General features: G+C 35.8%; 4 protein-coding genes across 6 annotated transcripts; all 4 read right to left on the reverse strand.

Moving 5' to 3' along the window:
* Positions 1-1,268: 1,268 nt before the first annotated feature.
* On the reverse strand, positions 1,269-5,156 carry LOC125211068 (LEAF RUST 10 DISEASE-RESISTANCE LOCUS RECEPTOR-LIKE PROTEIN KINASE-like 2.1). Of its 2 annotated transcripts, XM_048110752.1 has the most exons (9): positions 4,258-5,156; positions 4,144-4,179; positions 4,038-4,067; positions 3,847-3,957; positions 3,702-3,752; positions 3,547-3,576; positions 3,368-3,448; positions 3,201-3,266; positions 1,269-2,585 (listed from the first exon to the last, which is right to left on the reverse strand). In XM_048110752.1, the coding sequence occupies exons 1-9, from the start codon at positions 4,937-4,939 to the stop codon at positions 1,435-1,437; spliced, it is 2,238 nt and encodes a 745-aa protein (XP_047966709.1). In that variant the 5' UTR covers positions 4,940-5,156; the 3' UTR covers positions 1,269-1,434. The 2 variants fall into 2 exon arrangements, with proteins under 2 accessions (XP_047966709.1, XP_047966710.1); XM_048110753.1 differs by lacking the exons at positions 3,201-3,266; positions 3,368-3,448; positions 3,547-3,576 and having other exon boundaries at positions 4,258-5,154.
* Positions 5,157-6,857: 1,701 nt separating this feature from the next.
* Positions 6,858-9,845, reverse strand: LOC125209454. Of its 2 annotated transcripts, none has more exons than XM_048109052.1 (6): positions 9,216-9,845; positions 9,097-9,129; positions 8,976-9,005; positions 8,799-8,900; positions 8,461-8,508; positions 6,858-7,972 (listed from the first exon to the last, which is right to left on the reverse strand). In XM_048109052.1, the coding sequence occupies exons 1-6, from the start codon at positions 9,361-9,363 to the stop codon at positions 7,911-7,913; spliced, it is 423 nt and encodes a 140-aa protein (XP_047965009.1). In that variant the 5' UTR covers positions 9,364-9,845; the 3' UTR covers positions 6,858-7,910. The 2 variants fall into 2 exon arrangements, with proteins under 2 accessions (XP_047965009.1, XP_047965008.1); XM_048109051.1 differs by having other exon boundaries at positions 8,700-8,900.
* LOC125210091 (rust resistance kinase Lr10-like) lies at positions 7,135-7,753 on the reverse strand. Its single transcript, XM_048109671.1, has 2 exons — positions 7,589-7,753; positions 7,135-7,446 (listed from the first exon to the last, which is right to left on the reverse strand). The coding sequence occupies exons 1-2, from the start codon at positions 7,751-7,753 to the stop codon at positions 7,135-7,137; spliced, it is 477 nt and encodes a 158-aa protein (XP_047965628.1).
* Positions 9,846-10,461: 616 nt separating the features above from the next.
* Positions 10,462-11,559, reverse strand: LOC125210092 (rust resistance kinase Lr10-like). The gene has a single exon (XM_048109672.1). It carries the CDS (start codon positions 11,431-11,433, stop codon positions 10,462-10,464), a length of 972 nt encoding a protein of 323 aa, XP_047965629.1. The 5' UTR covers positions 11,434-11,559.
* Positions 11,560-16,056: the final 4,497 nt, after the last annotated feature.

A 16,056-nucleotide genomic window follows, 5' to 3' on the forward strand; every position in this document is an offset into this window, starting at 1 on the left:
TGGCCAAACTCCGTTATCAAAGTCGGGTGTGTTCTTTCTTTATTATTTATTTTGTTCCGCATTTATTTTTGGGTTTGCTTTTCTGCTGTGATATTGTATTCAATATTATTTGCAGGTTTTGTAGTAGTGTTTTGTACACCGACTGATAAATTATGTTTGGAGTCTGGTAATTAAGAGAGGACAGTGTCCCCGCCAGTCTTTCCAGAGAATTTATTTGGGAAAGTAATTTTATCGAGATAGACTCCATTGGGTTAACTCTAAAATTACTGAATCGGTTCATTTCACTATTTGAGAGAAAATTTGCCCGATTTTCTCAACACTAACAATAATTATACTCGAACAATATTTGTAAGTTCACACTCATACAGCCTCTAATTTTATAGCAAACCATTTACTTTTTCCAAATTTGTGGACACTATTTTCCATTGTGGTTGTCCTTTTTAATGGGTGGGATTATTCGTTATGGTCACACTAAGTCAACGATTATAGTCTTTTTTATATAAAAAGTTGAAGTCAATGAGTGAATTGTGATAGTTGATTGTGAGAAATGTACATATATTATGGCTGTTCAAGGATATAATTGTAAATTAAAGATGTCATTAAATCCCAAACTTTGTAAGAAGTCTGCGAATTAAAAAAGGAACATAAGAGAAATTAAGAGTAGAAAGAGATAAAAAGAGAAACGAAATTAAAGATTCTTACAGTATTGTAGCTCATCCCAAAAGGAAGTAAATGAGCGTAGTAATAGACTAGTAATCCCAATGATGATCATCACAGGAAGACTTACCCCTGCAAGTATGAAAACTGAATTTTCTTTCACAAAATTAGATCTCTTGTAGTAGAAAATTGATAAGTAAGAAAAAAAATATATCTAGCTAGTTCATGTCCACGGTTCCTGGTACGTGAGTCGCTTTAACTTGATCACATTTGTTCGATTAAAGTTTTTACGTGTTTTTAGTTTCGGGTTGTGTGCTTGGGTTCGAAACTAGCAGATAATTTGGGCCTAATATTATTTTTCTTTTCCTGTGTAAGATTTATGATATGGGCCTGAAACGCTAAATTAGAAATAATGAAATGGGCTGGGCCAATCCAGATGAAAATCATAATTTGAAATAGTAACTCCAGCATAAATACATAGTCCCCTCGAAAAAACATACATTCAGAGCTTATATACCATTGATTAAGAAATCATATCATATTCCAACTCTGTTATTAGGAAACCATTCACAACAATTCGTACCTTGTGACTTGTAGTCAACTAGTTATATATGGGATAAATAAAGAACTCTTCAAATATAATTCACAAGACCATGTAAGTAAATAACTAGCTAATAATATGGTAATTCACTTCATGTTACATCTTATTATGAACATATCACAAATACACAACTAGTGGAACTTGTTTCAAGTAAAAATAGAAGACACACAAATATATCAAGCATTACTAATAATCTCAATAATGCTGCTACTATTGTCATCATGCAACAATGATAAGGAAGCATTTGAATCTGTTGTCCAACTTTCTTCCTCATTTCTTGCCGTATATGTTGGATAATTTGGAGTTTGCATATGTTCGACATCACCTTCTGACATCTTCAATACCTTATTCATTGATGGACGGTTGTCCGGATTCATTTGTATACACCATAATGCAATAATAGTCATCTTCCGACCAATGTTTCTATCGTCATTTTCATCAACATTTCCAATGTCAATGTTACTACCTTGGTTCAAGTGGTCGTAAATCCAGTTTGGAAAGTACTTACTAGATTCATCATTATTCCATGTCAAGTCTTTGTTTAAGTTTACCATTTCCATCAACAACATCCCGAAACTATACACATCAGCCTTGTAAGACACTGTGCCAAAACTTCTATTGATAAGTTCAGGAGCAACATAGCCTATGGTTCCTCTAGCCGCCGTCAATGTCACTGCCTCCTTGTTTGAGGGGCATAATTTTGCCAGCCCAAAATCTGATATTTTTGGCACGAACTTCTCATCAAGAAGTATATTGTGAGGTTTGATGTCAAAATGCAAGATTTGGATGTCACAACCATGATGCAGATACTCAATCCCCCGAGCCACTTCAACTGCAATCTTAAATTTCATATCCCAATCCAATGAAGAGGCTTCTTCTCGATTCGAGACGTACTTATCGAGCGACCCATTTGGCATGAAATCAAAAATGAGGGCACGCTTGGATCTTTCAGCACAATATCCAACAAGTTGTACAATGTTTACATGATGGATCCTTCCAATAGTTGCTATTTCATTGATGAAGTCTTGCCCGTTTGCGGCAGATTTTTCGAGCAATTTGACTGCAACAAGATGACCACTTCGAAGCTTTCCCTTGTAAACAGAACCAAAACCTCCTTGCCCTAGTTTACCTTCAAAATTCTTAGTCATCTTCTTTAAGTCCGAGTAGGAATACCTTATTGGTACGAGTTTATTGTCACCTTTTAGGAATGACTCTACTCCCTCGAATAATGACAATTGCCTTCTCCGGAATTTGTAGATAAAAAACCAGAAAATCAAAGGACAAATGATTATTCTTGGTGCCCAAACGATGATTTCAGTTAAGAGGGCTGAGATAACATGGAAAAACAAGACAAAATAAAGATTGTAATAAGGCAAAAAGTGTTATAGTAACTTGCTTTAAGTAGAAATGAAAGGAAAACTGATGTAATCCCTTCATCACACAAAGATTATCCCATTTTTTCATTTCCATCCGCCTCACAAAATTTGTCCATTTATTTTTTATCATTTTTGGCAATGGATAATCCACTAAATCATTCCGGTTCAAATTTTATTACAAAACTAATACATCCTCCGTCCCATAGAAATTGGTAATATTTCCTTTTTCGTCCGTCCCAATACAAATAGTCGCATATCCATTTATGATATTTTCTCCTTCTTTTTTACTTTTTCATTCATGGGTCCACCATCCACTACACAATTTCAATTACTTTTATTCCTCTCTTATTTTACCAAATTACGCATTAAAACCCGTGTCAACCCTAAATGGCCAATTTCTCTGGGACAGAGGGAGTATGTAAAAGTAGAACTCACATTCCACTAACTTTTTCAACTCACTCTTCTTAAAACTCGTGCCCGGTCTAAATGAGACGATCTTTATGGGACGGAGGGAGCAACTTATAATATTAAAATGGTAATTCAACATAAATAAATCTAGAACGCACCAGGGAACACGAGGTCATAAACATCAGGTGGGAGGTCGAGATAATTTTGCCGTACACGTACGCTAGCTAGATAGATAAATAATTTATTAAAAAAATAAAAGTTAATTTCACGAAGCGATGATCAAATTACTGATCTTAGAAAGAGAAATGTATGTAAAGATTCTTACAGTAAATAAGGAAGATTAGTATTCCAATCCCAGCTCCGATGATTATTATTAGAAGGGGGTTTAATGCTGCGGTTAAATAAACTGATATTTTTTGGGAGACAAAATTAGTAATAGTTGGTACCAATCAATATTCTCCAATCTCCACTGTTAATGTAGTGAGAAATAAATAAAGTGCGCACCTATAATTGCCACACAACTCATGACAAATACTGCAGATAAGGAGGCATGAATTAAAATATTGAAATTCAAATTCATCCCACTAAACTGGAGAGGGACATAATGCAAATTAGAATTTAAAATAGTTACTAGTACAACATAAATTTAAAGAGCATACCAATGAATGCAAAGTGATTAGATGCTCCCATCAGACTCTGATAGTAGTAGCCTGCGAAATAAAAAAAAATAGGGGAACATTTGAGAAATTAACAGAGACAAAAAAAAAATAATAATAAAAAAATAAAAAAATTGAAGATTCTTACTGTATTGCCGTATATTTTCCCAAAAAGAAGTATGAGTAAATGATAGTACTAATACTACAACGATTCCGATGATGATCGTCACAGGAAGGCTTACCCCCGCAATTATGAAAACTGGAATTTCTTTCACAAAATTAGATCTCTTGTAATCTTATAGCCTTTATTAATGTGATAAAATTGAAATAAATATGCACCTAGAATGGCCATAGGAATTAGGAGATAGCCTGCACATAATCATTAATTTGGTAGTTATAAACACAATTATAGTATGTCGTTTAAATTCAAAGTGTGTATCCTTACGAGTATGTTCCACTAATAAGCGATATCTGAGATGCTCTGCATTTTCAAGAATCAAAAGCGTTTAATTATCAGTGATGGAATTATATAAACACAGGTATTAATTAGCTTTCTTACCACATAGTGTGGGTGGTTCATCGCATCTATTACAGAAGTAGAGTTCAAACCCATACAAGAGAGATTGATGGATTTGTGAAAGTGAAACATTCGTCAAATCCTCGAATCCCGGCCATGATGTCTTTTCCATTAGATCTAATTCACACAAATGTGGTAGCTCTGAGGCCATGATGTGCCCAACATTTACATATCTAAAGCTGGGATATGATGAATTAGAGTCACAATATTGAGTAATGTCTATAAAGGGGAAAGGATTTTTCAACGGATTCGGGCAGCTGATCAAGTTAACTGACAATTCTTCAAAGTCGGAAGGAGAATAGTATGGCAAAAAAGAAGGAGCGGTGAAGTTATAGGCATATGTGGAAGTGACAGGGAAAGAGCAGATGTCGTTGTTTATGGAAGCATCAACGAACCTGATGGTGTCGTTTTGGTAGTTGATATGTTTGACATGGTATTTGACAGAGTTTAGATAAATGAAGGTGACATTGTTTTCGCATGTTAGTTCGTATGTTGGATCGCCACAGTGGCGCCTGGGATCGCTCTTGAGGCGGAAAGGAGAGCTGATATCGCGAATAGCACCGCAGGCAGAAGGACTGCATTCCTTTGCCTCAGCAGAAAGGAAGAAATGGAGTGAGAGCATCAAGGTGGTGAGGAAGATGATGAGCTTGTGTGTTGTGATCATGGCTGGATAATGTGATTCACCAACCAACAAGGCCAAACAATATTTGTAAGCTGAGATAGATAATATATGTCACCCACTACACATGCATGCCAACTTCCACATCACCCCACTTCACCCACATCTGCTACAACCACTCTCCCACTACCTCATCACTTCATTTGAGATGCCTACCCTCTTTCTTGGTAGCATTACATGGTGCATGCTTCATTTCTCAGGACAACCCCCAGAATGATAAATGTTTTGTTTTTTAGATGGAGTATATAAAATGGAATTTACTTTCTTATCTAAATTCCACTAGCCTTTTATCTTGTGCTTAAGATGCTTGTTAGGTGTTTAGAGATAAATTGCTCGCAAAAATATCTTTTTCACAAGCAGGTATATTTATTCTCTTGTTTAATTGCTTTCAGTGCATGTTATAGTTTCTTAGTACATTTTATGATATTTCAGCGAGAATTCGTTGAAGGTGTATTCAGTGTAGGAGAAACTGGTCAATCATGGTTTACTATCTCTGTCTCACTCAAGAATGTCAAGATGTCTATATTCTTGAGTGACACTGGATTTTAAGAGGAATTGTTAGGTGGAATAAGTAGACAGAAAAAGGTAGTTGAATATTTAAATATGAATGACACGGGATTTTAAGAGGAATTGTTAAGTGGAATAAGTAGAGAAAAAGGTAGTTGAATATTTTAATATGAAAGAAAGGAGAAAGAGAGAGAGAGAGATTTATTCTCAAACATAAAAAGTGGACATCTTGAGTGGAACAAACTAAAAAGAAAAATAGTCATTTTAAATAAAACGGAGGAAATGGTATTTATTTGTGTGTGAATGATATGATAATGTTGGATTCTTTATGGGAGAGTAAGATAATGTTGGATATGCATACACTTGTACTCATTATGAGAGTTGATTTTTTGCCCTTTTTTGCGGTTCATTACATGTTTGTTCAATATCTTAGTTTTTAAAATTATGGAGTTGTATAAATTTTGAAGGAAGAAAATGTAAATTTCAAATATTTGAAGGATGAACAAATAAAATTATATACCGTGATATTAATATAAATTGCATATATGAGGAAAATTTATTTATAAATATTTATGAGGGTCATTTTCTAAAAATTACACTAGTTAATCCCACGTCCCACAAGAATATATACTCTTTCCTTTTTAGTCCCTCCTACAAAAATATACACTTTCAAATTTTGGAAACTCTTTTCTCTCTAATGCGGTGGGACCAATTCTCTATAAACTTTTTCTGTGTCTCTTTTATTTTACTGATTTTGTATTAAAACTTGTGCCAAACTCAAAGTGAATATTCTTTTGAGACAAAGAGAGTATTATTGTGAGATACTTGGAAATGCGATGACGGTATTTCACAAGACACATTTGAGCGTAATTGGACTTTTTCCTGACACTTCGGATATTGTTACATCTACTTATAGCTAAAAGTGTCACAAAAACATATTCCTAGTAATAAGTGTCATAAAATAATTTTCTAGACCATGAATTAACCATGTGGTTAAAGATGATAAATTCAGTGTAAGCAAATCATTGCATCAAAAATGAGAGAGCAAAAAAACGGAAATATCCATGTACACAAGTGTGCACGATTCAGATATTGCATTTATAGTGGTCACCCGTTTTCCACGAATGTTCTCTTCCTAAATCACTCACTCTCCTTTCCTTCGTTCTCTCTCCCTTTCCCATGCGCAATGACGGACGGAGGTGGGGTCGGCCGACCCCACCGCTCGACTATGAGATCACTATATTATTCTTCATTATACAAGCTAGAGAGATCGATGAAGGAATATAAAAGAGTATCTTGTTTCAACAAAATTAGACAACAGATTTAAGTATTGCTAATGATCTCAATAATGCTCCTATCAATGTTATCATACAACAATGATATGGAAGCTTTTGAATCTGTAGCCCAGTTTTCTTCCTGATTCCCTGCCACATGCGCTGGATAATCGGGAATTTGCAGATGTTCGACATCATCTTCTAACATCTAGCCAACACCTTATTCATAGATGGACGATTGTTTGGACTCATTTGTATGCACCATAACGCAACAATAGTCATCTTCCGACTAATGTTTCTATCATCATTTTCAACAACATTTCCAATGTCAATGTCCCTACCTAGGTTCAAGTGGTCGTATATCCAGTTTGGGAAATAGTTACTAGATTCATCATTGTTTCATGGCAAGTCTTTGTTTAATCCCACCATTTCAATCAACATCCCAAAACTATACACATCAGCCTTGTAAGACACTGCGCCAATACTTCTATTGATCAGTTCTGGAGCAACATACCCTATGGTTCCTCTTGCAGCCGTCACTATAACTATCTCCTTGTTTGTGGAGCATAATTTCGCCAATCTAAAATCCAATATTTTTGGGACGAACTTATCATCAAAAAGTATATTGTGAGGTTTGATGTCAAAATGCAAAATCTGAATGTCACAACCATGGGGCAAATATTTGATCCCTCGGGCCACTTCAACTGCAATCTTAAATTTCATAGCCCAATCCAATGAATAGCTTTTTTCTCTATTGAAGACGTACTTGTCAAGCGAACCGTTTGGCATGAAATCAAAAATTAAGGCACGCTTTAATTTTGCAGCATAATAGCCAACGAGTTGGACAACATACATGATGGATCCTCCCAATAGTTCCTATTTCATTCATGAAATCTTTCCCATTTGCTGCAGATTTTCCAAGCAATTTGACTACTACAAGATAGCCACTTCGAAGCTTTCCTTTGTAAACAGAACCAAAGCCTCCTTGGCCAAGTTTATCTTCAAAATTCTTAGTCATCTTCTTTAAGTCTGAGTAGGAATATCAATTGGAGCGAGTTTATTGTCACTTTGTAGGAATGATTCTACTCCCTTGAAAGAGGATAAGTGCCTTCTCCGGAATTTGTAGATCAAAAACCAGACTATCAAAGAACATATGATTATCCTTGGTGCACCGATTATGGTGACAATGACAATAATGTCAGCTGGAAAATTGTGCTAAACCAAAACTCCCAAAGTCCTGGTTAAGATGACACATTTATTAGTTGGCGCAGAATTTTAGGACTTGTTAGTTAATGTGGTTAATTGAATAGAAAAAGAGTGGGTATAAGTATTAAATGGAGATAGAAAAAGAGTTTAATATGTAAGGAAAAGAGTGGTTGAATATATTAATTGTAGAGAGAAAATGCCAAAATTCCTTTGCTGCATTGGGTGGACTTATTATGAAATCAAAATAGTTACTATTCCGCCCATCCCACATTAGTTGGCACCAATTTTTTTTTTCGTTCGTCCACAATTAATTGACGCTCTTATTTTTCTACTTATGATAATGTTATTACATTCAACTTACTCATTTCACTCACATTTTATTATAAAATAAATAGTATATATAAAAATAGGATCAACATTTCACTCACTAACAATTGCATTTCTTAAAACTCGTGTCGAATCAAATGATGTCAATTAATGACAGAGGTAGGGAGTATAACATAAATTTAGATAGCGTACCATTGAATTCATGGTAATGATCTTCTCCCATAGCCTGAGAGTAGAACACTGCGAAAGAAGAAAACATTTGAGAAATTAAGAGACACTAAAAAGTGTTGTGACAGAATAGAGAATAATCGAGACAAACAGAAACGTAAAGAGATACAGATTTACGTGGTTCACCAACGTTGTATTGGCTACATCCACGGGCAGGAAAGGAGAACAGATTGTTTTCAGATTACAAGAGTTATGTGTCTTACTTCTATATAAATAGGCACACAGACGACAGGCTACACCCAAAAAGACAAACAACAGATTCAAGGCCTGACAAAAAGAAAAATGAAATAAAAGATACTTACGGTCTTGTATCCCTTGAAAATAGGAAATAAATGAGAGTACTAATACACCTGCAATTCCGATGATGATTGTCACAGGAAGGCTTACCCCTGCAATTATGAACACTGAAATTTCTTTCACAAAATTAGAACTCTTCTTGATTTATGTGATACAAATTGACGAAGAAGATAAGTGGGTACCTAGAATGGCCAGAGGAATTAGGAGATACCCTGCATATATATATGATAAATAATCATTCATTAGCTAGAATTATAATATGTACTCCTTAGTATAGTTAGAATTCCAAGTGTGAATCCTTACGAGTAGGTCCTAATAAGTTATATATGAATTTCTCTGCATTTTTAAGAATCAAAAGCGTTAGAATAGTACTACAAAGAAAGGATTTGTTGAAGATGAGTGAAGTAATAAGTTCGTCTTACCCCATGCTGTGGTTGTGATTCTGCAACTAGAACAGAAATTGAGATCAAGTCCATACAAGAGAGATTGGTGGATTTCTGAGAGTGAAACATTCTTCACATGCGTGAATCCCGGCCACGTTGTCACGATTATTAGATCTAATTTACACATATGTGGTAACTCTGAGGGCCTCAGCAGAACCTTTACATAACTAAATCGAGAATGTGATGAATTAGAGGCACAATATGGATTAATGTCTGTGAAAAGGGTAGAATTGTTGATCGGATTGGGGTGAGAATTGTTGATTGGATTGGGGCAGCTAATCAATTTAACAAACCATACTTCACCACAGTAAAAAAAATCGGAATTGGAAAGATAAGGACGGGAGATTTCATAGGGATATGAGGAGCGGATGGGGAAAGAGCAGATGTCGTCGTTGTTTATGGAAGCATCAACCAGCCTGATGGTGGAATTTTGGTAGTCATTGCTTTGACATAGTATTTGATAGAGTTTTTAAGATAGAGGAAGGTGACATTGCTTTCGCAGGTGAGTTTGAATTTGGGATGGCCGCAGTGGCTGGGGTCGGTCTTGAGGCCGAAAGGGTAGCTGCTATTGAGAATAGCTCCGCATGCGGAAGGACTGCACTTATTTGCATCAGCTGAATAGAGGAGTGTGGGAAGCAAGAGGGATGAAATGGTGAGGAATATTATGAGTTTTTGAGTTGTGATCATGGCTGGGTAATGTGATTCACCTAACAATAACTCAAAACAATATTTGTAAGCTCACACTTACACAACATCTAGTTATGTAGCAAACCATTTACTTTTACCAAATTTGTGGTACAATATTTTCCATTGTGGCTGTCCTTTTTAATGGGTGTAATTATTCATTTTGGACACACTAAGTCAACGATTATAGTCTTTCTTTTTTACAAAATTTAGTTGAAGTCAATGAGTCAACGGTGATAGTTGACTGTGAGAAATGAACATATTATGGCTATCCAAGAATATAATTGTAAATTAAAATATTAATTGTAGTTAGTGAACGAATTAAAATGACTTTATTAACCTTCATCGCTGCGACTTGGTAGGCAACTAGTTATGTATGGGAGTATTATTCACAGGACCATGGAAATATATAGTATAACTTACTATTACAGCAATATGGTTATTTACTTCAAGTTTCATCTGATTATCAGCTTATGAATATATCACCAATGCACAACAAAGTGGAAGTTGTTTCCAAGTGAAAATAGATGATAACACAAATTCAAGCGTTACTTAAAATTTCAATAATGTTGCTACCATTATCATCATGCAACACTGATATGGAATCATTTGAATCTGTACCCCAACTTTCTTCCTCATTTCTTGCCACATACGTTGTATAATCAGGAATCTGCAAATGTTCGACACCACCTTCTAACATATCCAACACCTTATTCATTGATGGGCGACTGTCTGGACACATTTGTATGCACCATAAAGCAACAATGGTCATCTTCCGGCCAATTTTTCTATCATCATTTTCATCAGTATTTTCAATGTCAATGTCTCTACTTTGGTTCAAGTAGTCGTATATCCAGTTAGGAAAATACTTACTAGATCCATCCTTGTTTTGTGGCAAGTTTTTGTTCAAGCTCACCATCTCCATCAACAACATCCCATAACTATACACATCAGCCTTGTAAGACACACTACCAATACTTCGATTGATAAGTTCAGGAGCAACATACCCTATAGTACCTCTAGCAGCTGTCAAAGTCACGGCCTCTTTCTTTGCGGCACATAATTTTGCCAGACCAAAATCTGATATTTTTGGGACAAACTTATCATCGAGAAGTATATTGTGAGGTTTAATGTCAAAATGCAAGATTTGGATGTCGCAACCATGGTGTAAATATTCCATCCCTCGAGCCACTCCAACTGCAATCTTAAATTTCATGTCCCAGTCCCATGAAGTGTACTTCTCTCGTTGGAAGACATACTTGTCAAGGGAACCATTTGGCATGAAATCAAAAATGAGGGCACGCTTGGATCTTTCAGCACAATATCCAACAAGGTGGACAATATTTACATGATGGATCCTCCCAATAGTTGCTATTTCATTAATGAAGTCTTGCCCATCTGCTCCGGATTTTCCTAGCAATTTAACTGCAACAAAATGGCCACTTCGTAGCTTTCCTTTGTAAACAGAACCGTAGCCTCCTTGTCCTAGTTTATCTTCAAAATTCTTCGTCATCTTCTTTAACTCCGAATAGGAATACCTGATTGGAGCGAGCTTGCTGTTATTTTGCAGGAACGACTCTACTCCCTCATATACGGACAAATGCCTTCTTCGAAATTTGTATATCAAAAACCACACTACCAAAGGACATATGATTATCTTTGGTGCCCAGATCACCATGACATTGGCAGTGATGATGGCTGGAAAAAGAAAGAAGAATACATTTAGTATTAAAAGCCCAACAAATTTGTGCTAAAACAGGACAAAGTTTGAAACAAATTCCTTCACATATAGAGAAGTGTAAGGAAATATTAGTACCAATAACAGAGAAGATGTCATTAAATCCCAAACTCACTAAGAAGTCTGCGAATTAAAAACAGAACATTAGAGAAATTAAGAGTAGAAAGACACAAAAAGAGAAACGAAATTAAAGATTCTTACAGTATTGTAGCTTATCCCAAAAGGAAGTAAATGAGAGTAGTAATAGAGTAGTAATCCCAATGATGATCATCACAGGAAGGCTTACCCCTGCAAGTATGAAAACTGAAATTTCTTTCACAAAATTAGATCTCTTGTAATATTATAGAAAATTGATAAATGAGAAATAATTATAAAGTATGCACCTAGAATGGCCATAGGAACAGGGATATACACTGCATATAAATCATCAGTTAGCTACTACTAGTAGTTATGAAGACAGTTAGATATCAAATTGTGAATCCTTACAAATATGTCCTAAAAAGAGTTTCCAGAGTTTCTCTGCATTTTCAAGAATGATCAGAAGCGTTAGCAAAGGTCGATGGATGAAATCAGCATGAATACGAGTCTCTCTTACTCTTACCCCACGTTGTGGATACATCACCGCACCAAGAACAGAAGAAGAGTTCGAATCCATACAAGAGAGACTGGTGGATTTCATCAAGTGTCGACACATTGTTCGAATCCATCAATCCCGGCCATGATGTCAAGACGACTAGATCTAGTCCACAGGTACGCGGTACCTCTGAGGCCATGATGCGCCCGAGCTTCACATAACTAAATCCGGGATGCGATAAATTAGAGGCACAATGTTGAGTCACATCTATAAAGAGGGAAGTATTATTGTTCAATGGATTGGGGCAGATGATCAAGTTAACGAACCGCGCTAGAAGAGGCACGTGATAAAAGTATGGATATATGGAGCGAGGAGGAGCGATGAAGTCGGGGGCATGTACAGAAAGGGTGGGGAAAGAGCAGATGTCATCGCTGTCTATGGAAGCATCAACGAACCGGATGGTGGATTTTTGGTAGTTGATTGCTTTGACATAGTATTTTTCGGAATTTTTTAGATAGAGGAATGTGGCATTGTTTTCACAGGTGAGTACGAATTTGGGATCACCGCAGTGGCTGGGATCGGTGTTGAGGCGGAAAGGGAAGCTGATATTGCGAATAGCACCGCAGGCGGAAGGAATGCAATCCTTTGCATCAGCAAAATGAATGAATGATAGAATCAAGATGAAGATGAAGTTGTGAGTTGTGATCATGGCTGGATAGATGTGAAGATTGTACATTTGATTAAAATCAATATGAATATGAAGGGTAGTAGCAGGCTTGTATTCAGCAATAAGAACAAACGCTCCAAACAAGAATCGTAAGCTCGAAATATCATATGTCGGAAGTTCGAGTCAACAAATAATAATAATTTGAATCATGCAGGCCGGCACAAGATTTAGCTACTGGAAAAGGTCAAATATAAAGATGTACTAATACAATAATTCGAATACTGTTAAGTGAGTAATTTTTAATTTTTGGGCTCGAAACTTGAAATTTGGGCCAAATATTATTTCTTTTACTGGTGTAAGATTTATGATATGGGCCTCAAACATTAAACTGAAAAATAAGGAAATGGGGTCAGCCCACTAACTCATACCGCCAACCAGGCTGGGCCAATCCAGATTAAAATCACAATTTGAAATAGTAACGCCACCATAAATACTCAAAAAACATATATTTAGGGCTTAATTACCAATGATTAAGAATTAGATCCGATTCCAAATCCATTAGAGAACCTTTCAAAAGAATTCTCACCATGTGACTTACTTGGTAGTCACCTAGTTATATATGGGATGAATAAAGAATTCTTCAATATAATTCATAAGACCATGAAAATAAATAACTAATTAATAATGTGGCAATTTACTTCATGTTACATCTGATAGATAACATGGAAAAATAAAACAAATACATTTAGTAATATCCAAAAAACTTGTGCTATAGTATAAGTTACATGGTAAATTGCATGAAGTAGAAATGAAAGGAAAACTTGTAACTGAACGTACCAGGTGACATGAGTAAGAAAACTTGATTGCACCATCACATGAAAAAGAAAAAATGTAAAATTAAAGAGCGATAATAGATGTAATTAGTCCTACTAAAAGAGAAATGAATTTAAAGAGCCTGATAGCGGAATTAAAAAGAGCGTACCAGTTGATGTAATGGGAAAAGGTGCTCCCAATTTGTACAAGTAGTAATCCGTGAATCAAAAAGGAGCATTTGAGAAAATTAAGAGAGACTCAAAAGAGAAATGAAATTGAAGATTCTTACAGCCCGGCATCTCATCCCCTAGGGAAGTAAATGAGAGTAGTAATAGCCCAGTAACTCCGATGATGATCGTCACAGGAAGGCTTACCCCTGCAATTACGAAAACTGAAATTTGTTCCACAAAATTAGATCTCTTGGATAAAATTGATGAAGAAGAATGACAAAATGCTAAGTGGGCACCTAGAATGGCCAGAGGAATTAGGAGATACTCTGCGTCTGCGGATATAGTTGAAATTTGTATCACAATTATAGTATCTACAGTGTATGTTGTTAGAAATAGAGGTGTGAATACTTACAAGTTTGCCCTGTAACGCGATACAAGAAATGGTCTGCATTTTCAAGAATCAAAATTGTTGTGAGTGATGAAATACTTAATTAACACTCTAAACAAGGTTAGCCTTCTTACCCCATATTGTGGATTTTTGGGTGCAGCTATAGCAGAAGATGAGATCAAAGCCATACAAGAGAGATTGGTGGATTTTTGAAAGTGAAACATTCTTCAAATCCTGCGATGTCATGACTATTAAATTTAATGTGCACATATGTGGTAGCTCTGAGGCCCTGATGCGCCCAACCTTTACATATCTAAAGATGGAGCGTGATGAATTAGAGTCACAATGTTGAGTAATGTCTGTAAAGAGGGATGAATTGTTTAACGGATTGGGGCAGCTGATCAAGTTGACTAACGAGTGTCGATCGGGAAGAGGATAATAGTATGGAGAAGAAGAAGGAGCGGTGAAGGTAAGGGGATATGAGGAATGGGTGGGGAAAGAGCAGATGCCATCGGTTTTCATGGAAGCATCAACCAGTAATGGTGGAGGAGTCATAGTTGATTGCTTTGACATGGTATTTGACAGAGTTGAGATGGATGAAGGTGATGTTGTTTTCGCATGTGAGTTCGAATTTGGGATGGCCGCAGTGGCTGGAGTTGCTCTTGAGGCGGAAAGGGAAGCTGATATTGCGAATAGCGCCGCAGGCAGAAGGCCTGCATTCCCTTGCATCAGCAGAATGGAAGAAATGGTGTGAGAGAATCAAAGTGGTGAGGATGATGATGAGCTTCTGAGTTGTGATCATGCTTCAATGATGATGATGAAATAAGAATGGTAGGCTGGTTATGCTCGTGTTAATCAAATGTAATACTATTACTTTTTCAACATTTTTATCTCCACTCTTATTCAAATATGAGCAGCTACCTTCCTGTGTGTGAACTTAAGACCATATATCAAATCTTGATATGGAATGGAAAATTAAAAATATATGTCATGCATGTTATTCTAAATATATGTTTGTGCAAATGACACATGTAATGAATAATAAAATTAAAAATAGAAAATTGAAGAATAAAATAGCAAGAAACACAATTAAGGAAAGAACTGGAAAAATAAAACGAAATGAAAAATATAAGAACAAGATAATTGAAAATAGATTAGGTCCAAAATATATTAATACTATAAAAGCTAAAGAAATGAAGTATGATCGGTGTACACATGGTTAAAGTCGATGCAAATTTGATTAAACTTTAAAATTATCGGATTATCGAATTAAATTCTGCCCAATGGTGTTCGACTTTCGAGAAGTTTTTTGCTGGATTCAATCAATCCTGACTTTTTAATTGCGGTAGATTATTAAATAATGCACGCGGAACGTGTATAAATTAAGAATTCAAGTTTAAAAGACTTGACATGTGTTGATTGATTTTTAAATTTTTTTTACTTTTTGGGTTGAATGCAATAAAATAGTTCGGAAAAGTGGTCATGTTTGGTAAAAAATAATAGTAATAATATAGTTTTAAAGTGGTCATGGTAGGAAACAAAAAAAAAAGGGAGAAAAAAGAGATAGAAACAGGAAACGTGCATTCACACCCCGAGCGAGCACACCGTGTCGTCTAGCCGGTGTGGCGTGGCGAAGGCGACACTCACGCCACCTTCAATCAAATTTTATATCCCCTCCCTCCCTCCTTCAATTTCACTTTTGTCATTTTCGTTCTCATTAATAGTCATTTTTCATTTTTTATTATAGAATTAATATTCAAGATGAAAAAAATAATCTTTAAAAAAT

The sequence above is a fragment of the Salvia hispanica genome, chromosome 3 (genome assembly GCF_023119035.1).
Source record: "Salvia hispanica cultivar TCC Black 2014 chromosome 3, UniMelb_Shisp_WGS_1.0, whole genome shotgun sequence".
NCBI classification, from domain to species: domain Eukaryota; kingdom Viridiplantae; phylum Streptophyta; class Magnoliopsida; order Lamiales; family Lamiaceae; genus Salvia; species Salvia hispanica.

What these genes read in the sequence shown, in the direction of transcription:
- LOC125211068 (XM_048110752.1), bottom strand. Translation starts at nt 4,939, where the DNA reads ATGATCACAACACACAAGCTCATCATCTTCCTCACCACCTTGATGCTC. An exon ending in AATTCCTATGGCCATTCTAG is followed by an intron (nt 3,958 to 4,037) that starts GTGCATATTTAT and finishes AAGAAATTCCAG; the next exon opens with TTTTCATAATTGCGGGGGTA. An exon ending in TAATCACTTTGCATTCATTG is followed by an intron (nt 3,577 to 3,701) that starts GTATGCTCTTTA and finishes CCTTATCTGCAG; the next exon opens with TATTTGTCATGAGTTGTGTG.
- LOC125210091 (XM_048109671.1), bottom strand. Translation starts at nt 7,753, where the DNA reads ATGACTAAGAATTTTGAAGATAAACTTGGCCAAGGAGGCTTTGGTTCT. An exon ending in CTATTGGGAGGATCCATCAT is followed by an intron (nt 7,447 to 7,588) that starts GTATGTTGTCCA and finishes ATGAAATTTAAG; the next exon opens with ATTGCAGTTGAAGTGGCCCG.
- LOC125209454 (XM_048109051.1), bottom strand. Translation starts at nt 9,363, where the DNA reads ATGTGTAAATTAGATCTAATAATCGTGACAACGTGGCCGGGATTCACG. An exon ending in AATCACAACCACAGCATGGG is followed by an intron (nt 9,130 to 9,215) that starts GTAAGACGAACT and finishes TTAAAAATGCAG; the next exon opens with AGAAATTCATATATAACTTA. An exon ending in TCATTACCATGAATTCAATG is followed by an intron (nt 7,973 to 8,460) that starts GTACGCTATCTA and finishes CATCTTAACCAG; the next exon opens with GACTTTGGGAGTTTTGGTTT.
- LOC125210092 (XM_048109672.1), bottom strand. Translation starts at nt 11,433, where the DNA reads ATGACGAAGAATTTTGAAGATAAACTAGGACAAGGAGGCTACGGTTCT.